Source organism: Astatotilapia calliptera, unplaced genomic scaffold (genome assembly GCF_900246225.1).
Source record: "Astatotilapia calliptera unplaced genomic scaffold, fAstCal1.2 U_scaffold_1, whole genome shotgun sequence".
NCBI lineage: Eukaryota > Metazoa > Chordata > Actinopteri > Cichliformes > Cichlidae > Astatotilapia > Astatotilapia calliptera.
The window spans coordinates 1,473,486-1,500,544 of record NW_020535618.1 but is presented as its reverse complement, the minus strand read 5'-3'; the positions used below and the strand labels follow the sequence as shown (position 1 = coordinate 1,500,544).

Sequence of the window (27,059 nt, the reverse complement as noted above, 5' to 3'; positions counted from 1 at the left end):
ACAACATCAGAGCACTTTTGCAAATATGTGATGTCTTGCAAACCGAGCAGATATTTGACGTTTACACAACTACAGTCACGCCTCAAAATATCTTAAAAGTTTATTTTGTGACCCAGAAAGAGTAATATTACAAGTAGCTGCCGCCATTGTTGGGATTCAACTTTTGCAAGATCCCGAGTTGGTTTTCTTGATCTCGCAAAAGTTCATCGTAATTTTTTTTCTCCCATGTCCCTTGCAGGGCTTCGTAGTAAGACTTGTAAATACTTGCGTGGGGAAATCCCAGATCAGCAGTTCCTAAAATAATCAGACCAGTCCGTCTGGCATAAACAACTACACCACTTTCAATGTCACTTAAATCCTATTTCTTTCCATTCTGATGCTCAGTTTGAAGAATCTTGAACTGAGCAGCTGTATGACTGAACCTAATAAAATGGCTCATGTCCCTGCCTGTTGCTTAGTTCCCCCAGCACCACCATCAATGGGTTTTGACTGAAATGTTTTTGCTACAGCTGACTGGTTTAACACTTGTTTCAGCCTTTCATGAGTCCATCAGAATGAATTATAAGAACTTTGAAGGTACAGTAGGAGGAATTGGTTCAAAGCTCATGTATGATTTTTTTTACAGGCAAACATTTACAGCTAAATGTTGCTGCTGACACTGTATGTCCTAAAACGATCATGAAAATTTAAAAATGAGCAAAACAGACACGTAATGTAAATTCAAAGTTTATAAATATGAAATTCTTGTATTTGTGATGCTGAACTTTAAAGTGCAAAACTTATGATACAGCTGATGAGGCAATGACATTGTTAGTAAGGGGTGATCAAACAATCAGTTTTTATAACAATCTTTATAAAAAATTTACAAAAAGAAAAAAAGAAAGGAAAAAAAATCAATATTATAGATCTGTATTTATAAACTGAATAACCTGAATAAATGACGTGAAAACTAGACCTGAACTTGAGAAGAACAAATAACACAAAAACATCCACGACCAACAGTCAGGAGTTTAGGTGAACTTCTTGATGAAGCGCAGTTTCAGGTAAGTTATGATGAGGAAGCAGATCGTCATGATAAACAAGGCCAAGTGGTTCTGCCACATTCCCCAGAGGGAGTATTCGACGCCCTGCTCCTCCAGAACCTTCTCCCCAGAGTAACAGCTGGAAACAGAGCACAAAAGTTCCTCAAAAACAAAATAAATGCTGAGATATGCTGAGATACCAAAAGCTGCAGTTGCTCTGATTCACTAGAGGTGAGTCATTCCCCAGAGACTCCCAACTTTACAGAAGAAATTTGCTCATGGTACACCAGAACTGCAGTTCCTCTAATGACCACTTGAGACTGGCTTTATAAACGAGTCAGTCCCCACAGACTGATGTAAAAATGTCCAACTTCATTGCAGAAATAAACATGTTTACAGCCTGATACAAAAGCTGTTTTTGCCTAGTATCTATTTAAACAACATCTCTAAGGGACTTGAATTGTGTTAAGGCTTAATTTTAGATGAATCTGTTGTGTTAATAACTTTAATCCCTTTTTAATCCCATTCTCTAAATTTATATTTTGAATTTTGATTGCAGCACAAATTTGTTTTTTAAACATTTTGCATTATTTTGGTAGTTATGGGCTTTGTGCTCACAGATGAGCCTGTTTTCCATGTTTCTATCTCATTTAGGAACCCACAGTGAACCTCATCACTTCATGTTAACTTGCATGTGTCTCAGTGCTGCTTACTATTGTTGGTCGAGAGTGGTATTCATTTTCTCACAGAATGTCAGCCCGGTGAACTCATTAGCCTGCAGAGCCTGGAGAGATTCACAGACAAATCAACAAACATCACTCAACAAGAGTTTCATCTGAAGAAAAAGTTCTTTTAAACCCAGAGTACCAACCCTGCTCACAGTATGCATGTGTAAAATGTAAAAACTACTGAAGAACTGCTTTTTTTAAAACAAAATGTTCTTCCAGGTAAGGTGATGCTAGCATTATTGCACAGGAGTGAAAATCTACAGCAAGTTAAAAGGTTTTCTAAATCTTTGCAAATGCCTTCATATACTAGCATGGTTTTTTTCTAAAAGCTGATCTTACCTTATAACTGATAATCAGCACATCAATCAATCAAACTTTATCTATATAGTACCGTTTCAGCTGGAGACACAAATCCTCTTTGGGGTTGTTTTAGGAAAGGTAGAGCCAAATGCAATGATGCATTTTGAAAGTAATATACAAAATGTCAAAGAGAAAAAAAATAGCTTGTAAGCACCACAGGAGAAGAACCAACAGGGAAAAATAAATAAGCAGTAAAACTTTATGTAAATAAAGATGGCCAGATAAAAGATCCTAAAAAGAGAGAAACATTATAAAATAGAATAAAAAGTATGATTAGTTAATAAAACAATGTTGCAATGTTGTGTATCATGGTGTAGCCCAACTGAGCTCAAATATGGTGTAAGTAACTAAAGTAAGTTTAACAGTTTAGTCGGTTACAGGCCTAACTTAAGGGAAGGGAAGATTTCTAAGTGATTATAAAATTGCTGCAGATATAATAAAACTGTTAAAAATAGATGTAATTGCCAGTGTTTGTACTTACACTGAGGCCATATCTGGGTATACTTAAGTACTTTAACCACGCGAGCCAGCTGGCGATGGAGGGGATGTTCACTAGCAGTCCTGCAAAGATCTGGAGAAAAGGAAACATAGCAGATGAGGCGAGTGGCGAGGCTTTGTGTGGTAACTTCAGGTTTAGCCTTGAGTTTTCATTTCTTTCTGCCTGTATGCATAGAAGATCCCACATCTACAGAGGTTTTTCGCTTCCCTGATGAGTACCAATTTCAAAACCATGGTATTGATCTCTCAGCCTTTTACAGATCAAACAGAGCACATAGGCCTTGAACTTGTTGACCTTTCATAAAATTTGTTGAAATATTGATTTGTGTTTTTATAGCTGTTCTTTTCTTGCTCCCAGACTTTTACCTTTGCCAGAAATAAAACTAAGTCAGTCTTACATGTCACAGGAATACATTCCTTTATGAAATTCTGTCTAACTTCAATAACATTAGCATTACCTGTCTGACCATCATGAAGATTAAAGGTGTTAGTTATAACTTCTCTAAAGCTGATATTTAACTTCTCACTGTCAGTTTTTTCTAAGCGAGTTCCTCATAAATTGATGTAAATTCATATTTTTATAATCAAATGACTGAACATTATGAGATTTGCTTTAATTCAGTTTGCTGTGAACGTGTGTCAGAATCGCAGCCTGATGTTAAGGTGGAACCAGAAAAGGGAAAATATACCCCGGTGCATGCTTGCAAGCACAGTCCCATCATGGTTTTGTGAGTGTTTGCAGGATTTTGATGGAGATTACCATTACCTGTGTTATAAGCACAGTTTGCATTCTGCACCTTTTGATGGACTTATTGACTAAGCCATTATTATTTAATACGTGATTCATTTATTATGTCTTCAACTGATTAGTAAAGCCTTGAGCTGACCACTTTTATGCCTTCCTCTTTACTTTTGGAGTCTTATGGAGTTGTGTGTATTCATTTTGTATTTGATTTTATGTTACATTTGTAATTTTGTAATAGTGTGCCTTCTTTGCCCGCTCTTCCTTGCCTGCTGTAAAAAGAGTTGGGGTTTTTTGTTTTGTTTTTTTTATTTAAAGGGACTTTCGGGTCAAATAAAGCTTAAATAAAAAATAAACAAGTATGTTGCTAGTCAGCCTGTGAAGCCGAAGGACACTTGTGACTCACATGAAACAATAAACAAACCTATCGGGTCATGAATTAAGTCAAAAGTAGGGTCACTTTTCCATAACCTTCTGTACAATCAGACAGAGTCGTCGCCCCCTGCTGTCCATTAGAAAAAAATGCAGGTCTAGGAGACCTTCACATTGGCTTATCTTTTCAGAGCCAGAAGCTGCAGCCATCTTCATATATGCAGGCTCTGGGTGTGTATGCACTAATGTTTGGACAGGTGTATGCTGATGTGTGTGCATCACCATCATGAAGACGCAGGAGATCGTCATAAAGATGTTAGCGATGGCCACCACTGTCTGGTCAGCTGAGATGGCGAAAGCCATGGAGGTGGCGGTGTAGGCACACAGAGCGACGGTGAGCATGTAGAAGAAGAAAGCCCCAGCTGTCGGCTTCAGACCTGTACATACACAGACGAAATCACAAATCAGAGCGCCAGGGTTATAAATAGTAACAAAGATGCACAAACGGCACATGATACAAATCCTAACAAACCTCTGATGTGTAAAACAACCTTGTCTTTATATGTTTTTTTGCCTTGATTTCTGTGATATAAAAATCTCAGAGTCTAACAGTTTTTCCTTCACATATGCAAAGGATAAACAGATCAAGATCAACATTCATAACACAGACCATTAGAAACACTGACACATCGGTTTACCAATCACATCTGCTCTACTCTGCATACAATTAAAGAATAAACACCAGGATAGCACAGCTTGTCTTCCACCTACCAACCATGAAGTATGCCACACAGGTGAAGACGATAGCGGGAATGGTCCTCAGCGTGATGATGTCAGACAGGATCTTACACAAGAAGTAGACCGATACCCTGTAGTAACCGCTGATATACTCATGACTGCAGAGAGAGAGGAAGACATACAGGAAACGTTGTGTTAAAAACGGCATCTGTGAAAACATAATGATAAATAGAGGTGAGTGCCATTGCTGCAGACCTTTAACTAATAAAGTTGTCAGAAGCATTTAATCTGAATTAGCAAGAAAGAAAATCAGCATAAAAATGTAAAATGTCAAAAAAACAAAATGATTGGAAATGCATAAACTTTCCATTTTTAAAATGCTTCTTAATAATCCTACTGATCCTTATTAATTGAAAAAAAAACATTAAATATAATGTGTTTTTAATAAGTAGATGATAGTTGTCATTATGATATAAAAGGGCACCGCAAGAATGTGTGTATTACGATTTCTCTTTTTTTGGCTAAACCTAAAATATTACATTTTGTGAAAGAAGAAGGCAATGAGAGGAGAACATATTGATCTGACTAAAAAAGAAAGTAAAGTAAAGATGTGCATTTCCTGCAAAGAATACCGACTCGGGTCCCTGGATGATAAGCAAGTCCCAACAATTTCACTTCCTGAACACATCTTTAAAGAAAGCAAAGATGCAAACTCCTCAACATGAATGAATGAGTGAATTTTACCCTCATATAATGAAAACCTTTCACCCCAAAGTGAATTAAAAAAGTTCCTTGAGTGTGAGACCCACGTGAAGATTTTCCTCTCTGCAATGAAGAGTTCAGCAGCCGACAGGGAGCTGAAACACTGATTCACGACGACGAAGAACAGCGCACCAGTCCTGGACACACAACCACACCATCAATAATCTCACATCCCAGATTCATTTTTATCATTTGTCTTTCAAATGTGACAAAGACAAAAGTACTACAGTAAATACCTGTTCTGAATCCCACTCGAATCATTCTGGACATTGAAGAAAAGGGCTCCGACAACCAGAGCGAGGAGGATTGTCACTGCTACCTAAACAGATTTTTTTTTTAAAAAGACACTTATAACCACTTATCACAGTTATCAATGCAAGTTCATTATTCCTTGAGTTTGAGGCAGGGAGGTAGTGTGTTTCCCAAACCCCTTAAAATGATCTGATGATGCAGTTTCAGTTATTGACACCAGGTGCTGCTCCTGCTAAACTCCCACTGACTGATGACACGTGCACACAGGAAGAGTGAGCGGTGATGCAGTGACCACAGAAAAGCCCACAGTAAATTCAACAGCAGGCAAAATAACAGTCAAGAAAAAAAAAGAAAACTTTCAGATAAATTTGTAGTCATGTAAAAGACTAAGTGCCCCCTTACTGCTTCCGTAGGACTAAGAGGACAAACATCACCCACAAGCTGCTAATCAAATGCACTTGATTAGAAGTCTTGTTATATATGTTGTCTGTTCTGGAGACGTCAGATATGCATTAACACAATGCCACAGTATTCACAACAGTGTCAGTCCCAGACTGTGCAGTGATGGTGGTAGAGGGGTGATGAATTGATGTCTCTGCATTATTCTAGGTGATTTGACACTATAAAAGTAAAAGTGAATTGAAAAAGACAACTGAGGGCTGCTTTTTGTCTTCACAGCCACAGGACTGACAGCCATACCAAAGTACTGTAGTGTCAAATGTGTGGCCATCTATCCTATAGCTAAATCTTGCCTCGCCCTGGAAGCGTCTAATGTTTGGACTTTTTGAATTGTTTATTTTATACTCAAGTATAAAGACTTTCTCTTGTAGTGATAATCTGTATTTTACCATTTGTTCTTAATATCATGGTTATCTGGGATTGATCTTGAGTTTTTTATATCTAATTTCAGGTTTCAGTTATCAGCCTTCCCCTGTGTTCCCCGTGTTTTGTCATATTTCCATCTGTTGGTTTTACTTAATTTTTTTGTCATAGTCTTTGTCTCACATGCCTTGTGCTCAGTTTTTCATCCTGTCTTGTTTGTCTTGTTCAGTTGTGTTCCCTGGCATCCCTCAGTTAATGTTTGTATTTGTTCAAGTAGTACTGGTTGTCCTCCCTTGTGTTACCTTGTGAAAAGCACCACTGAACGACACAGGAAATCATTCCTGCCTGTGGCCATCTCCCTGTACAACGCATCCACTTAACACACTGTTTACTGCAACAGCTACACATGTTTCTTTTCCAAATATTTATTTATAAGTGACTTATTTATGTATGTATGTATGTATGTATGTATGTATGTATATATATGTATATATTGTACTATTCTTAGTTAGCGTATTGTCTGTCTTGTCTTAATGTTGGTTTAAAATGGAGCACTGTAACAAAAAATAATTTCCCCCAGGGATCAATAAAGTATTCTGATTCTGATTCTGATTCTGATACCTTATAAGTAAATAAATACCTGCAAAATCCAATGAACTGAATAAATTCCCTCTTAGACAGTGAAGATACACATTCTCCAAACTGGACAGTTCTTGTTTTAAATAAGTGAATAAATAAAGTGGACATTACACAGACTTACCTGGGCGATGGAGGTCTGCGGGTTGAGTATGAGGTTGCGAAATGTCCTCTTGAGAACCCATCTGAACTGTGTGAAGAAGCCAGTGGTGTAGGTGATGGTTCTGAAGGGAGTAGTAGTGACCACCTTCTTTCCCTGGACGATCCTCTCTGAGACAGACAGAAGGTGGCAACGGTTTGAATTAATTTACATTTAAACAAATGCTCATGTCTGTATGAACTAATGTGTTCTGTTCACATTTAAAGTCATTAACATGTCCTGTGAAGACAGGACAGCAAAGTTTCACAGTAAAACCAAAATAAAGACAACATCAATTTGAGACAATGTAGTCATTCGTTATCTCTTTGTGGTTCATTTACATCGGGATTCAATTATTTGGAGAATTTTTGACCAATTTGTACTCACTATACCCCTTTTTTGTAGCCATCTAGCTTTGTTTATCGTCACCCAACATATTTTTGTAACAGTTTCAGATACAAACATTAAAAATCAATAAATACTGAAGCCTTCTTTTGGTACCCACCCAGCTCTGCTTTGGTCTCTTTGAAGTGTTGACAGTTTCTGTACTCCTCCACCAGTTTCTCCCCAATCCCTCTTCGGGACTTCGACATCGATTCTGAATCCAGCTCTTGATCTGGATCTGGACAAAGAGAGGTCTTGTCAGGTCTACAAAAAATAGGGTTTTATATTATTACTTCTAATCATATAATCACTGGCATATGTCACAGAATCAGGATAAATCGCTTTACAATTACAATTAGAACTAAATATTTTAACCCAAACAAATTCAAACTAACGTCAAATCAAGTCTAAATAATGTCATGTGTCCTACAGTGCCTGAATGCAGCATGTGTTACAGGTTCACTTGAGGGAATTTTGATTTTGCACATCTTTCTGCAGCACTTTCACACCTGGTTGACCAGTGAATCTAAAAATGTATGTAGGACAGAAGAGGGCACCTTCATCCTGCTAGCAGCTTGTCCATAATTTGAGTTCATAACATTTTAAAATCAATGTACTTTTAGTTATAGTAAACATTTCTGTAAGTATTTTGAGTCATTAGTAAAACCTTTTTGGAGAACAAAAAAGGGAATAAAGTCAACCACTTTCACCTAACCACTGTATGCTGGACAGCTGGTTAAAATGTATGTTTTGGTTTCCACATGAAAGAAGTGTAAATTTCTCAGTGCTCAAAAAGTTTCAGGAATATTTGTCTTCTATGGATGTTGTTGTTTCTCTTCTGTAACCTAATCATCATGACTATGATGCAGCTGATATCGTGAGTTAAACGCAGTCTGCTGAACAAAAGTTATTGTTCAGACTTTAATGATTTCATGTTTGAACTAACTAAAGTTTCACAGGATGAATTCTCAAAAAACTATTTATCTAATGTGCTTTTCTCAGCAACTTTTTATGTAACAGCGGAAAGCCCTACGAATATTATAGAGGGCAAAGTTATAGCTCCCAGCTGATAGTGGCAGAGTTGGACACTGGACACAGTGATACAGAAATGTGTCCATTTGGTGTTTTAACATAAAATGATGGTGCAGCATCAGCGTTAGTGTAGAACAGCTGTTTACTGATACTGGATGGTGTTTGATGAGATGAAAAGGGAAGACTTGACACAACTTCTAAAAGCTTCTTTCTCTGAATTTTTTTCCTCCAATTTGTCCACACTCAACTGCAAAAACTGCATGTGATGGTTGTTATTATTGTGTGAATGCCTGTTTCTTTTTATTCTTTATACTTTATTCTAGTTGCTCCGTGGTTCTTCGGCATGAAACTACTTCCACAGTTTTTGTGCAATTTTCATTGTTCAAATTTTAAACTATTCTGCTGTTTCTGCTAATGCCGGCTTCGGTGCTCATAACGTCTATACTTTTTGAGATATTAAGGTTTTTATGCCATTTTAGGCCCATTTTGCTGAATGGGACCACATTATTAGTGTGGTCACTGATTTTGCTTGCCGGGGTAGCTGTGTTTTAGCTCAGTGAGATGAGCAGCCGTTCTCAGAGCAGCAGGCCCGGGTTCAAATCCCGCTTATGGCAACATTTTTTTCGATTAATGGTTAAACATTTTTAATTTTTTTCAACACAAATTTCAACTTCTTCACCACTTTTCAGCAGAATTTTGAGTTGTTTCAGCCCTTTTCAGCCACGTTTCCGGTTTCTTTGGCTGTTTTCAGCAGAAATTCTGCTGATTCGCAGCTTTTCAGCAGAAAAAGCTTTTTCACCTCTTTTCATCACAAATTACAGCCTCTTCTGCTCATTTAAGCAGATTATTCAGTTTCTCCATATCGTCTCAGTATACTGAGAACTGGTTTGGCTCAGCAAGATGATTAACTGCCTTGCGACAAGGCGGCCTGGGTTCAAGCCCAGCTTGTAGCAACATTTCCTTTCAGGTGATAGTTTAACTTTTTCACATCTTTTCAGTACAAATTCCAGATTTTTTAGCTGTTTTCAGCACAATTTTTAGCTTCTTCAGCTCTTTTCAGAAGATTGTTCTCCTTCTTCTGCTGTTTTCCGATTCCACTACAAGGCATTCACACAGCATTTTTGCAGGAAATGCAAATGTTTCTAGTTATTATCATTATTATTATTATTATTATTATTATTAAGAGATTTTCCAAACAAGGTCAGGTTATAACCACGATGGCATACACCTCAGAGGATCTTTTTTTCCCCACTGCTGTCTTTTTGTCCAGAACAAACTTACACACCTTCTGTTTTCCCACTGTTGAGGACGACGGCGGTCGAGTCTCCGTTGATGACATCCAGGAAGAAGTCAGCAGGGTTGTTGTGGGGCTCACAGGTGTATCCTAGGAAACAGTTTTAAAACATAGTCACAAACATTGCCTTTCTGTCGTGTTGCATCTTGTTGGGTTAAAGTTAATCAGGCGTGCTTACCAATGCCAGAGAAGTACTCCAGTGCACTCCGTGCTGGGCCGTGATAAACCTGACATGTTTTACAACAGAGAGAAGAAGAATTAACATGTCAGTCACAGTTTCCTCCACAGGTAGCTTGAAGTTAGCTCAGTGAAAATGTTTAAGTGTTTCAATAAGCAGTATTTAAAGGGGACCTGATGACCGTTGACTAGCAGGGTGAGGCTGTCGAAGAGGCGGTAGATGGTGTATCGAGGCTGGTGGATGGAGAGGATTATGGTACGACCATTGTTTGCCATCCTGGAATAACAGTAAAAAACTGTTATTTAGGTTAAACTTATTCAATGGATTTTTTTTCATTTATTATAGTTATTCATTTAGTGATACTACTATTACTACTACCATATGATGCAGAGGGCTGCAGCTTGTGGCTTTCACCCTACATTGACAATTTGCTAACTGAAGTTACCTTTGGCCTGCCTTTCTTTCCATGTTAGGTCAGCCTTTGGTCCTCTCACTCATGTTTTTGGTTAGGGTTACCCTAACCTTTCACTGTACTTTTGGTTTTATCTAGAGCATTTTCAGTTTTGGTACTGTTGTTTTTTACACTTAGGATGGCAACCTGGCAACCTAATTGAAAACCTAATGCAATTAAGCTCATTCAACAAGTTAAGGTTTGAAGATTTTTAACATTTTTAAGCATTTCAGGCAAAATCTTCAAATTTTCAGTTTTCATTTTTGCTAGGAAATGCTTTTTCTAGTTGCTTCTGCTCTGCTCCTAGAATAAACAGTAATCAGCGCTAGCTAACAGTCTCCAGAAAAACACAGACTCCATGTTTCACCCAGCGAACGTTGTCTAATTGAACCAGAATTCAGCTATGCAATGATTACATCAGTCCTTCTTGCTTCTTACTTAATCCCTAATAAAACATTTTACACTGGAAAATACAGTTATAGATAACATCGCCCAGTTCATCCAAACTCCTGATGCAGATCTGGAAAAATGGCCATTTTTAAAAGTCAGTATCCTGCAAAATCATCACTATTTACAGTAGTGATGTTTGTGAGCTAGCTTGCCCAGTGACTTCATAGATTTAAGGACATAACTTCAGACTCAGTGTTAACGTTCAAGGTGTGGCCGCATGATATAGATGGGCATCTTCATGGCATCAGCACTAAAAATATGTGCGTTTTCACCTCTTGAGCAGCAGCAGCACAGAGTTGGCCGTGCTGGCGTCGAGGCCTGTGGTGGGTTCATCCAGGAAGAGGACAGGCGGATCAATAATCAGCTCCATCCCAATGTTTGTCCTCTTCCTCTCGCCACCAGAAATCCCACGAATCAGCTGAGTGCCCACCTGCACAAGCACACTACAATCAGACTTTTTCAATCTGTCTTCCAGTTCTTCTCATGCGTCTTTGTTTTGTTTTTTTTCTCATTTCTTTGCGCTATTTAATCTTTTGGATACTTTCATCCTTCCTATATTTTAGAGTCAGTTTTATGTATTCTATTATTCTTTTGTACCACTTCTTGACTAAATGTTTTATTTTTTTTATTGAAGTTTCTTTCGTCTCACCTTGGAGTCGGCCACTCGGCCCAGTCCAAGCTCCTTGATCAGTCTGTCAACTTTCTGCTTCTTCTCTTTATGGCTGATGCTTGATGGGAGACGCAGGGCTGCAGAGAAGGTGAAGTTTTCTCTGACCGTCAGAGTCCCCATCACCACATCATCCTGCAGACAGGAAGCTACTGTTCAGAAAAAAAATCTAACACATTAAAAGTGACCAAACATTTACTGCTGCCAGATGCATTTTTGCTTCAAGGACATCTTTTTAACTCAGTTTAATTTCCAGAGATGTGACTTATGACCTCAGTATTTCTAAAACAATTAACTTTATGCAACTCAAACAGACTTGGCCTAAGAAGCCAGTTTTATTGTTGCAGGAAATCTCTTCCTGCCCTGTCCAGGAAACTCTGCTAAATCCTGTAGAACTTCCTGCCTGCTTCACCCACCTGAACCACATAGCCAGACAGACACTTAAAGTTTGGGGGCTGAGGGGCTCCGTCAATCAGGACCTCTCCTGACAGACCTGCAGGGTCCTTTCTAGCTGCCAGAACATCAAGAAACCTAAAACAAAAAGGCAACATTCAATCACAAATTGAGTCCCGGTCAGGAGGCTTTATGCAGACATCAGCTCACACCATCTATAAGGATGGTTGCTTTCCTGTTACACACCATCTGAATTAGCAAAGGCAAGAATAGGCAGTCTTTGCTAATCAGCTGGCACAAATATAGACGGGAAGTTTGAACGGAAAAATAGCAAAACATTCTTGTTTTATTTCCTGTAATGTCTTTTCCATGTGGCAGGAAAATTGTTTATATATTCAAACTGTACTAGATAGAAGAAGACCTTATCTTTCTGTGTACAGCAAAGACACAAACATTTAGGTTTCCAGCAGTTAATGTGTACAATACTTCCTCTACACTGATGCGTCGACCACCAGTTGTTCATCTCTTAACAAACAAAGACGTTTTCTTCAGATTTTTGCTAAACATGAATGGAAAACATCCTGATTTCTCCCTGTACAAACACATTTGCAGCACTCACGATGACTTCCCGCTTCCTGTCGCTCCCATAATGGCGTTGAGACCTGGCTTCATGATCCCACTGAGGGAGAGAGCGACAAAAATATTATCAGCGGTGAATCTGTAGATGTGAGTTTCACATGAAAAATGTTTTAATAATTCATTTCATAAACAGCAGCCGGGAAACGTTTGGACACATTCAAGGGTTTCAGCTTCTTAAATTTTAAAATTTCCAGTTTTTTTCTTTATTCTGTTTATGTTTCGCTACTTTTTAAATTTGAACTCTTGGTTGAATGAAGTCACTGTGGTAACTGTGAAATTAATCAGCAATAAAAATAATAAGCTTCATTTGCATGAAGCATACAGCTCTTGAAAATTTGCATTCCTAAAGTTTAATGGATCACTAATAAAGATTAAATGTTGATCTTATTTTTTACTGTGTAGGAATAATAAAATCTTCTTCTGAATTGGGGCAACCAAAAAATCCTGAAAGCAAAACCTCTGTGCTCTTCAGTGATATCAGGGTCATTATAGTCATCCCAGGCAGTATGCCACAGCTAAATCTCAGGGAAATAAGAGGAAAAAGAACACAGCAAACAGCAAAAACAAAACAATAAAAAAAGAACCCAATCGCCCAATAAAATATTTACTTTCCGTAGACCTCCATCACACTCACTCACCCTCTCTTCTCTCTACCAACCTTCATCTTCGCAGTGCTGCTTAGCCTAGGATTACAGTAATGACCCCAATATCACTTTAAGGCTCAGAGTCGCTGTTTTCGGAAAGCACTGGAATTCCTTCAATGAAACAAACAGTTCAAAAGGTTTGCAAAACACCTGTCTGACCCCAGTGACAGGTTAGGCTCTAAAAAGTAACTTCCAGGGTTACTTTTCCCTGAAAGTTTTCACAGGTTTTTTTTTTCTGAAATGATGAAGCAGTTTGAGTTCTGCTTTTCTCTAGAGTGACTTTTATGATACTACAGAAGTCATGCTGCCGTATTTCTGAGGAACTGAAATGGCTTTTTCCAGCAAAGTTACAAGTTTAGTGGCCGTTTGGTTGAGGATGTTTCGTAACACTGTGATTCTTATTCTGCATTTTCCCTGACATGTACAAGGACGAAGACTTCCTCTTTTTTTTTTAAACTGCCACTAAGCAAATCTCAAGCTGTAACTATGACACAGCAGTTTTATATGTATCTGTCTTATAGTCGCCTTTCTCTCCTTCATGCCTTTCAGGCTAATGCAGGTTTATTTTTTTTGCTCTTGCTGGTATCGCTATAGTATAGTGAAGGGGATTGAAATTTACCACATGCATCTGAAACCCAAAACCACATGGGCACACTGTAAAGTGTCTGCCAGGGCATTAGTCAGCAATTTACTGTTTTGGAAAAGTAAAATTCATTTTTAGTCACTCAGTCATTTAAGTGAGTCTGAGAAACACAGGGAGGTGACTTCCTCCTGCTCAGAATCTGTCCTGTCATTCATTCAGCAGAAAACATGACTCTGCAGCGTTGTTTAGATTCCTGCAAATGAGAAACTTGCCACTCTTAATTCCAGTTTTTTGATCAAATCCAATTTTTTTGTCTGCTTGTTCACACTACAAATAAAATGTGACAGCAAACACGCTATAGTGTGAGCCCTCAAAGCGGCCCGCGCCCCAGGTCGGATTTGAAAATATTGGATTTGTGCTGTTCACACTGTCATACCATGATCAGATATGGGTCGCATAGGATCAAAAAAAGAAATCAGATTTGATGCGCTTTCGCCTGCAGTGTGAACGTAGCATTAGTAACTCAAAACACATAAGAACATTAAAACAAAAACAAAAAATGTAATGCAATGTAAAGGGAAAAATTAAATACAGTATATTTGTCCTTCACATATAATCTGCATTCTTGTGTCTATTTGTTTAACTTACAAAAAATCTCACTGCTTTTTAGCATTAGTATCCTGTCCCATGCAAACATACTTTCTGCCTCACTCACGGCCCAATGGGTGTCTTTTCAAAATCGTGAAGGACCTCGCTCACAGCATCTCATGCTACACCAGAGTAATTTGATCAATTTTTATTGATCAAAAAAAAATTCTTGCTTTTTTTTCTTTCACTATCTACTTTGCAAATGACTTATTTTTTTACACACTAGGTGTAGGGTAAAAAAAACCATTCTAGTAATGAAAAGAAAACTGAGGGCGTACTGTTGAAACTCCACTTCTTTATCACATACTGACGTATGTCTGAGATTAAATGCACAGATAGGGTAAGTTCACTGCTCTACCGAGCTGCTCTAATGGACACAGTGAATGGATGGATTAGCTTGAAGAAGAAGGCGACTTGTTAGCTAATCAATCCAATGACACGTCGCCTACTGGTGATGGCCAGAGGGGCCGATGGCGTGATATGGCAGCCTCGCTTCTTCATCAGTCTGCCCCAGGGCAGCTGTGGCTACAACTGTAGCTGCCTCACCAGTGTGTGAATGTGAGAGCGGATGAATAGTGGAATTGTAAAAGCGCTTTGAGGGTCTCGAAAAGCGCTTTATAAATGTTATAAATATTATTATCTCTCATCCAAGTGACTCCACTACAAAAGGTGGATGAAACCCTGCTTTGTTAACTTTACCTTCTTTCTATATCTTCCTCTCGTCCTTTGTTTATTAGGTTTTCTTTTCCACATCTTATCACAATTCAGAATACCTTGCGTGTATTCTCCGCGTGACAATGGCGTTGCTGATGATTTAGCTTCCATTACACCCAGACAGGTCAGTTTCTGGCCTGATTATAAATGCACAATCATAAATGATGGTAAAGTCAGTTTTAATGCGCTCCAGTATGAGCTGTCACAGCAGGATACAGCCCTTATTCTCATGCAAACAGGTTAAACGAAAGCACAGACCTTCAACTTTGTCAATGATTACACATGTCCAATAAAATCCCACAGGTACAAGTCATTAAAATCTGCACACACGCACACAAACACACCTGCTACACTTTGACCCATTAAAGCTTTCATAACTTACATATATAATAACACATTGATCTTTTTTATAACAGAGTATAATCCATGGCTTTGTCTGCAGATACGTGTTGGTGTAGTAGATTTAACTCTACCATTACCCTACATTTACCCTGACCCTACAAAGATAAAAAACCAACTATTTGTAAAAAAAAAATGTGAATAGCAATTATGGTCTTTCCAGGTTGCACTTTTCACAGTTTCACTATAAGCAAATCGCAATTTGCAAACAAGGTGACATCTTTGTCGATCGTCAACATGAGACTGTGGCATGGTTAGCGACCGAAGCTAACAAACATTTCAATGTTGAATAACTTTTGGCGGCCAGGATTTTCACAGTGTCTAGTTATGACTAAAAAATGGTTTCAAAATGAAAGTTGAACAGACACTGAGAAAATATCAGCAACGTTGATTCAACTTTCATTTATTTTTGGAGTTCTTCTACATTTATGTTTGTTAGAATACAAATCATGATGTGGTTTTCTGTCAGAACCCTGCACCTATTTGTGATAGATTTCACCTAGTGACTGACAGGAACCACTCACCAATTGGTCAGAGAATAAACATTTTTTTCTAGTGACCAAAGGTTACCAGGGGAATAGGCAACTGGTCTCTAGGTTTTGTGAATAGGGCCTTACACCGCTGAAGTTCAGTTGTTCTCAAAAACTCAAAGACTCAGACCTCAGAAGTTTAATGAAACTATTATTTGACTATTATAATTATTATTATTATTACATTATTTGGCATTTATTAGCTTTAACTCCAACATCATCTGCACGGCTCATCTGGCATTGTTTTAAGGACCTGAAGAAGCTTAACTGTCAACAACCTGGAGAACTTTCTTACTAATCATTGCTTCAGTGCTAAAGTAACTGTCAGTTTAAATTTATTAATCCTGGCTGTTATAAAGTGTTAATACTTAGCATCTTTGATTCAGTAACCTTTACACCCTCAACGTTCTTGCCAAGTAAAGTTTCAAACAAACTGAGGCAGTACAGCATCCTGTACCCGTGCCTGTTTGTTGGTTTAAGCCCAGAGTCATTGTCTTCTCACAGGCTTTTGTATGTACAGTATGTGTATGTGTTTCACAGAGGCAAACTTAGGAACCTGAGTCTCCCGACAAAGCAAACTTCCTTCCTTTGCCTCCCAACATGTTGGAGTGTTTGAACCAAGCAAACCTTGATCGTGTCACGTTTGCATCCCAGGTGGGCTCCTGGCAGCACGTAGACAAATAAACACACAGTAGCTGCACATGCAGACTGTGCATTACCAGTTTACCACAGTATGGGCTCATGCTTACAGTCACCTGAGGGCTAAAGCATGCATTGTAGCATCACAGGAATTTCTTGTAAGACAAAGTAAATCCAAGCCAGCTTATTGCAGTTTGGTTGGTAAACTTTAAGAGGCAAAGTGCATCACTACAGAAACAGTGAGGTGACAAGATATGACTTAAAAGGCTGTTAGTCAAGTTGTAAATCCACAGTTTTTCCTTGAAGCTGTTTCATTATCACAAGTCCTGACAAAACCTGAGCATTTCCACCCTCTACACATATATACCACGTGACTGCGTGGTATATCCTTGGGTAAAGGGCGTGCTCATTTTGCCGATTTTTATTCATGCTGCATGTTACTCTGCTGATTGTTAGAGCGTGTGATGTAAGACAAGGTTACATGTGCTCTAACAATAATGCATTACCCAAGCTGATCTTATCTTATCTTTAAAATACCTGACTGCATGTTTCTTTTAGTAGAGACGTGGTCCAACATGGGCCTGCAAAATCGTCTAACTGAACACAATGGATTGGTTTGCAAAGTGTGAAAACTGCAGTGAACTTAGAAATTAATTAAAATACATTGTTAATTTTTTTTATGATGGCTGAATAACTACACAGGATTGGAAAGTTACGAAATTTGTTGTCTCACAATTTTGAAAAAAGGAAGGTAAGCGGCATCTTTCACTTGGGCTTCTTTGTTCAGCTTTTAAAAAAAAAAACATTGCCTGCACCGAAACTAAAATTCTGCGAACATTAATGATGTGTCCTCATCACCTGCTCAGCGTCTTTTATGAACATCCACTGGACGTCCCTCTGAATCTTTCTAAAAAAAGAAGTCTGTATTCTAGGAATTTTTGTTTGTTTGCCTTTACCGTGATGAAACAATAGCCTTTCACTGATGTTGTAACATCATAGCCCACTGAGCATCACACAAGGACAATTCATAACCAAGTTATACCATTAACCAGAATTTGGGAAAAACACACCTGTGAGTGTTCAAAGGTCCTCAGTAAAAAAGATGAATATTTTTTTAAGATGAATGTGTGAACAACGTCCCTTTTATTAAAACATTCCTCAGCCACACAACTTTCAAAATTAAGCTTAAAGTTCTGAAAACCAATAGATAATTAGCCATTTGTGGGATATACATGGAAAAATCAAAATCCCAGACTTCATTTGCCTTTGTTACATTTAGGGATGGGTATCGTTTAGGTTTTATCTGATACCAGTGCCAAACCGGTACTTTTGCAACCGTGCCGGTGCTCGAACCGGTGCTTAAACAATGGATAACACAAACTTTGTCCAAAAACCTCTCATGTTTAGCTGTTTTCCAATTTTTCTTTGGTCATTTTAGCCTTCTTGGCCAGGGTGAAGGGAGTATCTGCCATCAAACAAGAAGACAGCCGCATGTAATGTATCCACGATGGTGTTTGCTAGTTCACCTTACATGCATTAATGTAATAACGTGGTTAGCCTACTCAACGTAAATTACACACGAACAACATTAAGCTACTCACGCAGAGAAGAACGGCTGCTGCTGCCATCATCATCCTCATCATTTCTGCTACACTGGCAGGGCTAGGGGCCAGGACTCTGCTCTTCGGGTTCTTGGGGGATGTTGCTAACTCCGGGTCCGATAACAGGCACCACACCCGCAGTAGGTAAGGTGCATTTCTCGGCTTTAAAAATACCCCGCTATGTGTCGCCGGGTGTTTCATCAGATTCGAGGAGTTACCTTCTTTGCACAGTATCAGCTTAAAGCACTTGTTGCAGGCTGCTGAGTTTGCATATTTTGCTGTGAAGTACAGCCAAACTTTTGACCGCTTAATCTAATGTTGTACTTTTAGGCTGCATGAAGATGAGATATTGCAGCTAAGCTTTGCCCTCATTTTTTAGAAGTGTGTTTAAAATGACAAGTAGCCTGTTGTTTGTTAGCTTAAAAATAAAACGTCTGTTGTCCTCGAAGTTTAAATGCACCAGTCTACTCACTTGAGGTCGATGAGGATGTCTTTGGTTGTGGCCTTCTTTCGGCAAAAACATCCACCTCCCTGTTTCACCTTGTAGTGAATATTGTGGAAACTGACTGTTGCGCCGTGCAACTGTTGTCTTGAACGGGACCCTTTAGGGGCTCCGTTTATCCCCATTTCGATCGTATCTTCGTTGTCTGACATCCTTCAGTTGTCTCCACCTGTATGCCCAACACTGAAGAACATTTTTGCTGTAAATACCATTTCTTAATAAAAATCTAATCTTTTACATCTCTTGAGGCAACGGTTTTGTTTTTACATAACAAATATCACCATATCTTGTCATTTTTTAAAACCAAATTTGAAGCAATTTGGTTTGTTACAAATCCTTATTTTTTGGATTTCCATATAAAATGCCTATTCTACATCAACATTAACAATAGTAGATTTTAAAAAATCATATTACAATCCTGTTGCTGCACTTTTGTGTGACTTTATGATATTACGTTCATTGCTGCTAAAGTTGAACTTGAAATGAAAGCTGCAGACAGGTCATTTACTCTCGTCTCCTCAGTGCTGCTGTCTCAGAATGTATTCTGTTAAATTTTGGGAATCTACAACAAAGCAAAGCCATATGAACAATGTCTATGCTTTAATGTCTATGTAGTTAAAATCAAGTATGTATTTCAACTATTACTATATGTTAGAGCTAAAACAAAGACCAGATGTTTAGATAACTGAAGAAATTTAAAACACATGCAGCAACACAGTTCACTTACTCTTAAACCCAGCACCAAGTTCGGATATTTCTTTAAGTGAGTCAGACCCACTGAAAAAGAAAAAACACTGTATACGGCTTTTAATTGTGTTTGCCCAAATCTCTTTCCTAAACACTGTTTGACTTTTAAGCCAACATCAATAAGTCCCGAGAACAACTATCTACAATTATCTAGAACCGTAAATGAATGAAGCGGGTGGTTTCCTGTCATTTTCCCAATTAATGTTTGGAATATTTTTGGAATCTGGAATGTCAACTTTTCTAAAACCATTTACATTTTTAGATTATTGTTACTGGATTCGGTTTTTTAAGACTCATTACCCAACCGTACAAGTTCACAAGATGTGTAAACTGAAGCTTGGTTTGTTGAAAATACCGTAAAGGTCAAAAGTTCATATGTAAATTGCTTGTGGCATCCGGCCTCTGCAGTAGACGCTTCCTGCAGTGCTGATTATCGGGCATCTCTAGTCTAATCTGATATACTCAGAAGCAACACCGTTTAATCTTAATGTCTGCTTCATACCACGTTAATAAAAACATGTTCTAGACTCTTCCATCTCAGCGAGAGCTGATTTTAGATTTTAAAAATAGAGAAAAAGATACACGTGGCAACCAAAACTCAAAACAAAGACACTATCTCTCACCTGCTTTAGTCGGAAAGCGCCACTGAAAACAGCTACGGACAGATATCCAAACCGCAGCAGGCTTACCAGGAAACTGCAGTGACTCAGACTGCAGAGCTAAACGCGTGCTTAGCAGAGCTAGAGAGGTTTGTTTAGTACATGTGCTCAGCCCGGTTTTATGTCTGAAAGGCGTGATAAGAGAAGTAGGGAGGAGGGCACTACTGTCTCTCTCTCTGTGTCCTACAATGGTGAGGTCCTGTTATTGCTTTATTGTGACATATGAGTTCCTGGGTAAGCAGCACTGCTGTTAAAATTTGCACTTGAGATTTTTGTTTACATCATTTTTCACTTGACAAGGGCAGGGCTTTGAACTTTATTGGTGACCCTGAGGGGCGGGTGTGTGTTTGTTTCAAAGGTCATTTACCTGCACTTTCATTATAAAACTTGTGACTTGAAGAGATTTTCTGAAAAAAAGACAATTTAAATAATATAAAATAACTTTATTTAACCCAAATGTAATACATTTGTGTTACAGCAGCCGAAATATCAAACAGAAGCTATAAAAAAAATTAAATCATAGCCTAAAGTGTCTCAATGATCTAGAGAATGACATAACAAAGTAGGTCAATAGGGTGAAAATTATATAAAGTAAAGAAATAAAAAATACACCTTAAAAAGCAGCAAACCAAGCAAAATTCCAAATGCCATGCTATGTAAAAAAAAATATATATACATAGAAATAAATAAAATGCCTATTGAATGTCTATTGCTGAGTCACTTTAATGTCATTTAAAGTGATTCAGCATCGACGAGTTTAGAATTTGGAAATCACCGTTATGTCACCACAGCTGTGAGCACTTTAGGGTGACAGAAAAAACAGGAAGCGGGAGAAAACCTACCAAAACCTCAGGGGGAATAAGATGTACAGGGTGGGCCATTTATATGGATACACCGTAATAACATAACAAAGAATAAAGTTACGTTGAAACCAAGCACACCATTGTTTTTCTTGTGACATTACCAATAAGTTTGATGTGTCACATGGCCCTCTTCCTATTGAAAAAACAAAAGTTGTATCCAAGATGGCCGACTTCTAAATGGCCACCATGGTCACCACCCATCTTGGGGAGTTTGCCCCCTCACATATACTAATGTGCCACAAACAGGACTTTAATATCACCAACCATTCCCATGTTATTACGGTGTATCCATATAAATGGCCCTCCATTTATGAAAAATAAGTTTCACCCTTTTCAGAAATGTTAATTAAAAAAAAAAAGACAGTTGGAGAATACCACAAACATAAGCCACTTTCCATTCCGGTACTTTCTTTTAGTACCTGGTAAAACTGTCAGGGATCATGCCGACTCTATACAAGTAGATGAAAGTTAAATTATACTGGCTTCCATATTTTGCTTGACATAGTAGACAAAGTCTACTATCTGTAATCTGTTGGGGATTACACATTTTTCCCTCATGACCGATGTTCACCAAATGGCTGATTGTCATGGACCGGTCTCTGGGTCTGTGCAACTAAGGATTTTTTCACTTGATCCTGCACTTGTGCCATGATTGTCACGTGTCTGAAATGTCTGGCACGCGGCTAGTGATCACTTGTCCGCAAAACCTGTATAGAAGTCCAAAGGAAAACATCAATGTCTTGGTATCTAAACACTTTCCCAACAAGGATATAAACAAAAACCAGAATTTAATGCATTTATGATCCATTTGATCCCGGCCATTAAAACCACTGTGTGAGAGGTGAAGATCAAGAAATCGTTTATCATTAAACAAAGGTAAATGCTACACAGGTTAAATAAATGATCACATGTAAATCTTACGTTTTGCTGACTCGGATTTATACAACATAACATAAGAAAAGTTCCAGTAGTATTAGTTATATTTATGTGGTATGATGAAGTTGATTGCCTATTTTTCTGATGTCAGGTAAATCTTTCCTACATTTTAAATTACCCACCACTAACAGCTTGAGAGAAGCAGGGATTTGTTCGAGTTGGCATGTAAGGCAGGGTTGAGAAAGGTGTGCTAAAATACGCTGCCGTTCTGGCAGCCAGAAATGCACATGTCACAGTAGTGGGTCTGAAACACAGTGTTTTGTGTTTGTTGATTAATTTATATTCTTTTATTTAGTGTTATTCATGTTATAGTATTTGTATTTCTTGTTTCTTAGTTATTTTTTGTAGTTTCAAGGATTTAGGTTTTGTTTCTATGTCTCCCCGTATTTCACATCTCGGTCTCTCGGTCTCCCGGTCTCGTTGTGTGTGTGATTACTCCCAGATGTGAACACTCCCAGATGTGGGAGTAATCACAGCTGGGAGCCAGCTTTTAAGCCCTTCTTCTTCTTTCACCAGGTTTCACTCTGAGTTTAGGTTGTGTCAGTTTAGTCACCATCTTCCTGTGCTTTTGTTAGTGTTTGATATGCCTATAAATAAAAGGCACGTTTTTAGTTCAAGGTCACTCCCGGTGCTACCAAACATTGATTAAGCAGGGCTGTCGAACTCCAGGCCTCGAGGGCTGGTGTGCTGCAGGTTTTAGATCTCACCCTGGGTCAACACACCTGAATAAAATGACTGGTTCATTACCAGGCCTCTGGAGAACTTCAAGACATGTTGAGGAGGTAATTTGGCCATTTAAATCAGCCGTGTTGGATCAAGGACACATGTAAAACCTGCAGGACCACCGTCCCTCAAGGCCTAGAGTTGGACACCTGTGGATTAGTGTATCTGATAAAGCACAGTAGCTATCTGACATTTTGGCGACGTTACAATCCAAGATATTCAAAGGATGGGCAGAGGGCAAGGGAGAACATATAGTTTTGGCCTCCAGGTCGGTGTGTCCCAGCTCTGATGTTACTTGAAAACTACAGAAAAGCAAAAGCACAGATACTGAGTGAAAGACAGGACACAATAGCACAGGTGAATCAGGTGAATTCGACATTCAAGATTCAAGATTTTCATTTGCTATTTGCGCACAGGACCAACAGTCCATGCACACTGGAAGTCTTGTGCAGAGCTCTCTAGGTCAAGTCACACTTTTTACAAGATAAAGACAAAACAAATAAAAAAGTAAAATGGAAATAAAGTAAAGAATGGAGCAATCATAGTATTTATCCATCCAGCAGGGGGCGCTGGAGCCTATCCCAGCTGTGATAGGGCGAGAGGCGGGGTACACCCTGGACAGGTTGCCAGTCTGTTGCAGGGCTAACACACCGAGACAGACAACCATTCGTGCTCACATTCACTCCTGAATTCACACCTATGGGCAATTTAGATCAATCAATTAACCTATCCCCACCAACTGCATGTCATTGCACTGTGGGAGGAAGCCAGAGTACCCAGGGAGAACATACACACTCCACAGAGAAAGACCCCGACCTGATGGTGGAATTGAACTCTGGACGTGTTTGCTGTGAAGCAACAGTGCTAACTGCCGTGCTGCCCCAATCATAGTATTTACTATATATAAAAACACTGTACAGAGAGGGTTGTAATACACTTCCTAGTATTAAAGTAAGGTGAGGTAGTGCTGTTATTTAAAGTGTTCAGTGTTTTTTGTTTTGCCATCAGTCTGACAGTTGTAGGGAAGAAGCTGTTGAAAAACCTTGTTGTGTGTGTGATGATGCTGTCCGCTCTGGTGTGTCTCAGACTGTATGTACAGTTTTTGTGTCTGAGCAGAGAGTGAGCTGGAAGGTGTGAGTCCCTAATAATTCTCTCTGCTCTTTTTGGGCAGCGTTGTGTGTACAAAAAGTCCATGGAAGGAAGTTTTGTTCCTGTGATCCTCTCTGCAGACTTTATGACTCTTTGCAGAGTTTTTCTCTCTGTCTGTGTGGTGTTCCCATATCAGATAGTGATGCCTGCAGTGAGGATGCTCTCTATCAATCCTATCAGGCCTGGGTGAGAGGGCAGTGGTTCATGCCGCCTTCTTGAGCAGCCGAATGATATAAAGCCTTTGCTGGGCTTTTTTCACTGTTGCTGTGGTGTTGAGAGTCCAGCTCAGGTGTGATTTAACCTGCAGTCCCAGGAATGTGTGCCTGTTGGCCCTCTCCACCTCTGTCACTTTGACGATGAGAGGCTGCAGGGAGAGGGGTTTCTTCCTGAAGTCCAGTATTAATTCCTTGGTTTTGTCTGTGTTGAGGATGAGGTCGTTTTCCTCACTATAGTCAAAGGAGCTTGCAAAGAAAAGCGTCTGGAACTTCAGGAACTGAAGAAGCTTCTCGGATGAGAGGTGAAACGTCTTCTAGCAACTTAAAGAAGTCCAGACGCTTTTCTTTGCAAGCTCCTTTGACTACAAAGACCTGGATGACTAAGAACCTTCACAGACATATTTTCCACACTATAGACAAGAACATTGTCTACTAGAGTCCTGTGAGAGGCAGCAGCCCTGTGGAGATCGAGTGCTGACGGTGAGCTCAGCAGACACACATCCTCCCATTCTCACCACCTGTGGTCTGTCTGTCAAAAAGTCCAGTATCCAGTTTCAAGTGGGAGTCAGGATGCTAAGGTCTGTCAGCTTCTCGATCAGCTTACCCGGGCGGATGGTGTTGAAAGCAGAGCTGTAGTCCAGGAAAAGCGTCCTGACATATGTTCTGCTGCTTTCCTGGTGTTGCAGAGTGTGGTGCAGGGCTATTGCTGTTGCATCATCCACTGATCGATTGGGACGGTATGCAAACTGGAGGGGGTTTGTGGTGTCCAGGACCATGTGATTGATGTGTGTGAAAACCATTTTTTCTGGACACTTCATAGCGACTGGTTTCAGTGCCACTGGTCTGAAGTCATTCAGGGCAGAGGTGTCCGGTCTTTTAGGAACTGGTATAATAGGAGTGTAGTAAGATCCAGGTGAAACCAATAAGGATAATTACAGAGCAGAAGTGAGATTGGATGAAAGACACCTACAATTAAACAGAAAGTTACTGACAAATAGAGCTTAGGTGTACATATGCCCACACAGCAACATTACATGGAGGGAGAAAAGGCGAAAACTCTGAAGCTTTTTTTTTTTTAACATCAAAGTTGCTGTAAAACAACACTGTTTTACAGCAACTTTTAAATTCTTACTTATTTTACTGTTGAGTGGTACTATGGCTATTACTAAATAGAGATGGACCGATCCGATATTACGTATCGGTATCGGTCCGATACTAACCTAAATTACTGGATCGGATATCGGAGAAAAATAAAAAAATGTAATTACTTTCTACACCAGGATCTTTTTCTACGTAGCTGACGCTGGTAACTGTGCAGGGGCGGATCTAGCAAAGTTTAGCCAGGGGGGCCGATAGGGCATGAACAGGGAAAAGGGGGCACAAAGACATACTTTTCTTTCTTATTCTCATTTAAAATGTCTAGCTTTTAATAAATAATTATCTGACACCCAAAGTTTTAATTTGATGTAAAATGAATAGAAGTCAATTACTGTATATAGTAACTATTAAGTCTAATATATATATACCCTAGTAAGCTATAGTACTTTTCCCTTTGGGACGGTACCATCTGTGCAGTCTGCAATTCTGTTGAAGAAAGATGTTGAATCTATTTAATATTTCTTGAAATATAATTGATTTCTGTGCATTTTTTTTCCACACTGCATCAAATTAAGGTTGATTACGTCGATTAAGCATCATGAGGTGGAGCGTGAGGGGTGGTTCCCTATTTTTTATTTATTTATTTTTGTTGTTGCTGGGAGTTGGAACCCTATTAGTTAGGTTGCTTAATATTTATGCTAAGTACTCTTTAAAATACCAGAATAGGGAGGATGGTGTAGGTTTAAGTTTATTAGATTGATCAGTATTGCTGAACTATGAAATATTATTTTTTGTATACAGGTATAACAGAATAGCTTTAGTGTAGTTGTTGTTTTAAACTTGAGTATGAACTTATACAAAATACAGCAAGATATTTAAAAAACAGTTTTGTTGATTAAAAAACACTATATCGGATTCATATCGGTATCGGCAGATATCCACATTTATGATATCGGTATCGGTATCGGACATAAAAAAGTGGTATCGTGCCATCTCTATTACTAAACAAACTAGTTGCAACATTAATGTATACATGAATACGTGTATTATGATAATGGATAGAATTTGACTCTAAATAGTCTAAAAAGTACAGAGACTTGTTTTACCTGTTTTACCTAAATAATCATTACAGCATCGGTATAAGAGAGCAGGGCCGCACTTGAGCCTAATACTGATACCCAGTGTTTTCCACACTGGACTTATTTCTGATCACATATTCTGATTTCCTGTGACACTAATAGTAACAACTGCATTATGTTGGAGTAAATTCTCTTTAAAAGTCTAACTTTTAAAGGAAATTTGAACTCTTGTGTGCCTGTCTGTGTAGGTTCTCAGTCACCTAGGTCATGGTAATCCAAGGAGCTTGGAAAGAAAACTGAGTGGACTTCTCAGTTTCTTGAAGACCAGTTGGTCTTAGAGCTGAAGAAGCTTCTCAGATGAGAGGTGAAACATCTTCAAGAAACTTAAAGTCCAGACACTTTTCTTTCTAAGCTGCTTAGTTCTTCTGTGTGTGTTTTTCCTCTGCGTTGCACTACAGCAGCTTCCCCTACTGGACGCAACACGTTACTACACACCTCAATTTTAACATTGTAGGGGAAGTAACAGGGTGGAGGGTTAGGTGAGCTTTAGGATTGAGAGTCCCACAAATTGTAAATAATATGTAGTAGAGACCACCAAGATGAAATACCCAAAATAAATCAATAAGTAATATTTATTTATTTCATAAATCACGTAAAATTCCCCATTAATTCCCAGACAGCTTCAGTCATAAAATCTACAAATATCTAAGCTGTAACTTGCAACCTATCAAACCAAAAAGTGAAAACAAATGTTACTGCATTGGAAATTGC

At 38.8% G+C, this 27,059-nt stretch overlaps 1 protein-coding gene across 2 annotated transcripts; it reads right to left on the bottom strand.

Annotated features, from left to right (window-relative positions):
- Window positions 1-713: 713 nt before the first annotated feature.
- On the bottom strand, window positions 714-20,609 carry LOC113017222 (ATP-binding cassette sub-family G member 2-like). 2 transcript variants are annotated; one of them, XM_026160377.1, is made up of 18 exons: window positions 20,190-20,609; window positions 18,790-19,002; window positions 12,540-12,599; window positions 11,944-12,058; window positions 11,510-11,662; window positions 11,133-11,290; window positions 10,133-10,235; window positions 9,960-10,008; window positions 9,773-9,871; window positions 7,577-7,693; window positions 7,057-7,202; window positions 5,459-5,541; window positions 5,270-5,359; window positions 4,494-4,618; window positions 4,005-4,159; window positions 2,592-2,681; window positions 1,736-1,806; window positions 714-1,161 (listed from the first exon to the last, which is right to left on the bottom strand). In XM_026160377.1, exons 2-18 carry the CDS (start codon window positions 18,969-18,971, stop codon window positions 1,011-1,013), a joined length of 1,947 nt encoding a protein of 648 aa, XP_026016162.1. In that variant the 5' UTR covers window positions 18,972-19,002; window positions 20,190-20,609; the 3' UTR covers window positions 714-1,010. The 2 variants fall into 2 exon arrangements, with proteins under 2 accessions (XP_026016162.1, XP_026016163.1); XM_026160378.1 differs by lacking the exon at window positions 20,190-20,609 and adding an exon at window positions 19,547-20,134.
- Window positions 20,610-27,059: the final 6,450 nt, after the last annotated feature.

Bases quoted from the DNA above. Each gene is read 5' to 3' on its own strand.
- LOC113017222 (XM_026160377.1), bottom strand. From the start codon at position 18,971: ATGTCAGACAACGAAGATACGATCGAAATGGGGATAAACGGAGCCCCT. The intron at 5,542-7,056 runs GTAAGTCTGTGT...AAATCTGTTTAG, and splicing joins CGCAGACCTCCATCGCCCAG to GTAGCAGTGACAATCCTCCT. The intron at 4,160-4,493 runs GTAGGTGGAAGA...GTGTATGTACAG, and splicing joins TGTGGCATACTTCATGGTTG to GTCTGAAGCCGACAGCTGGG.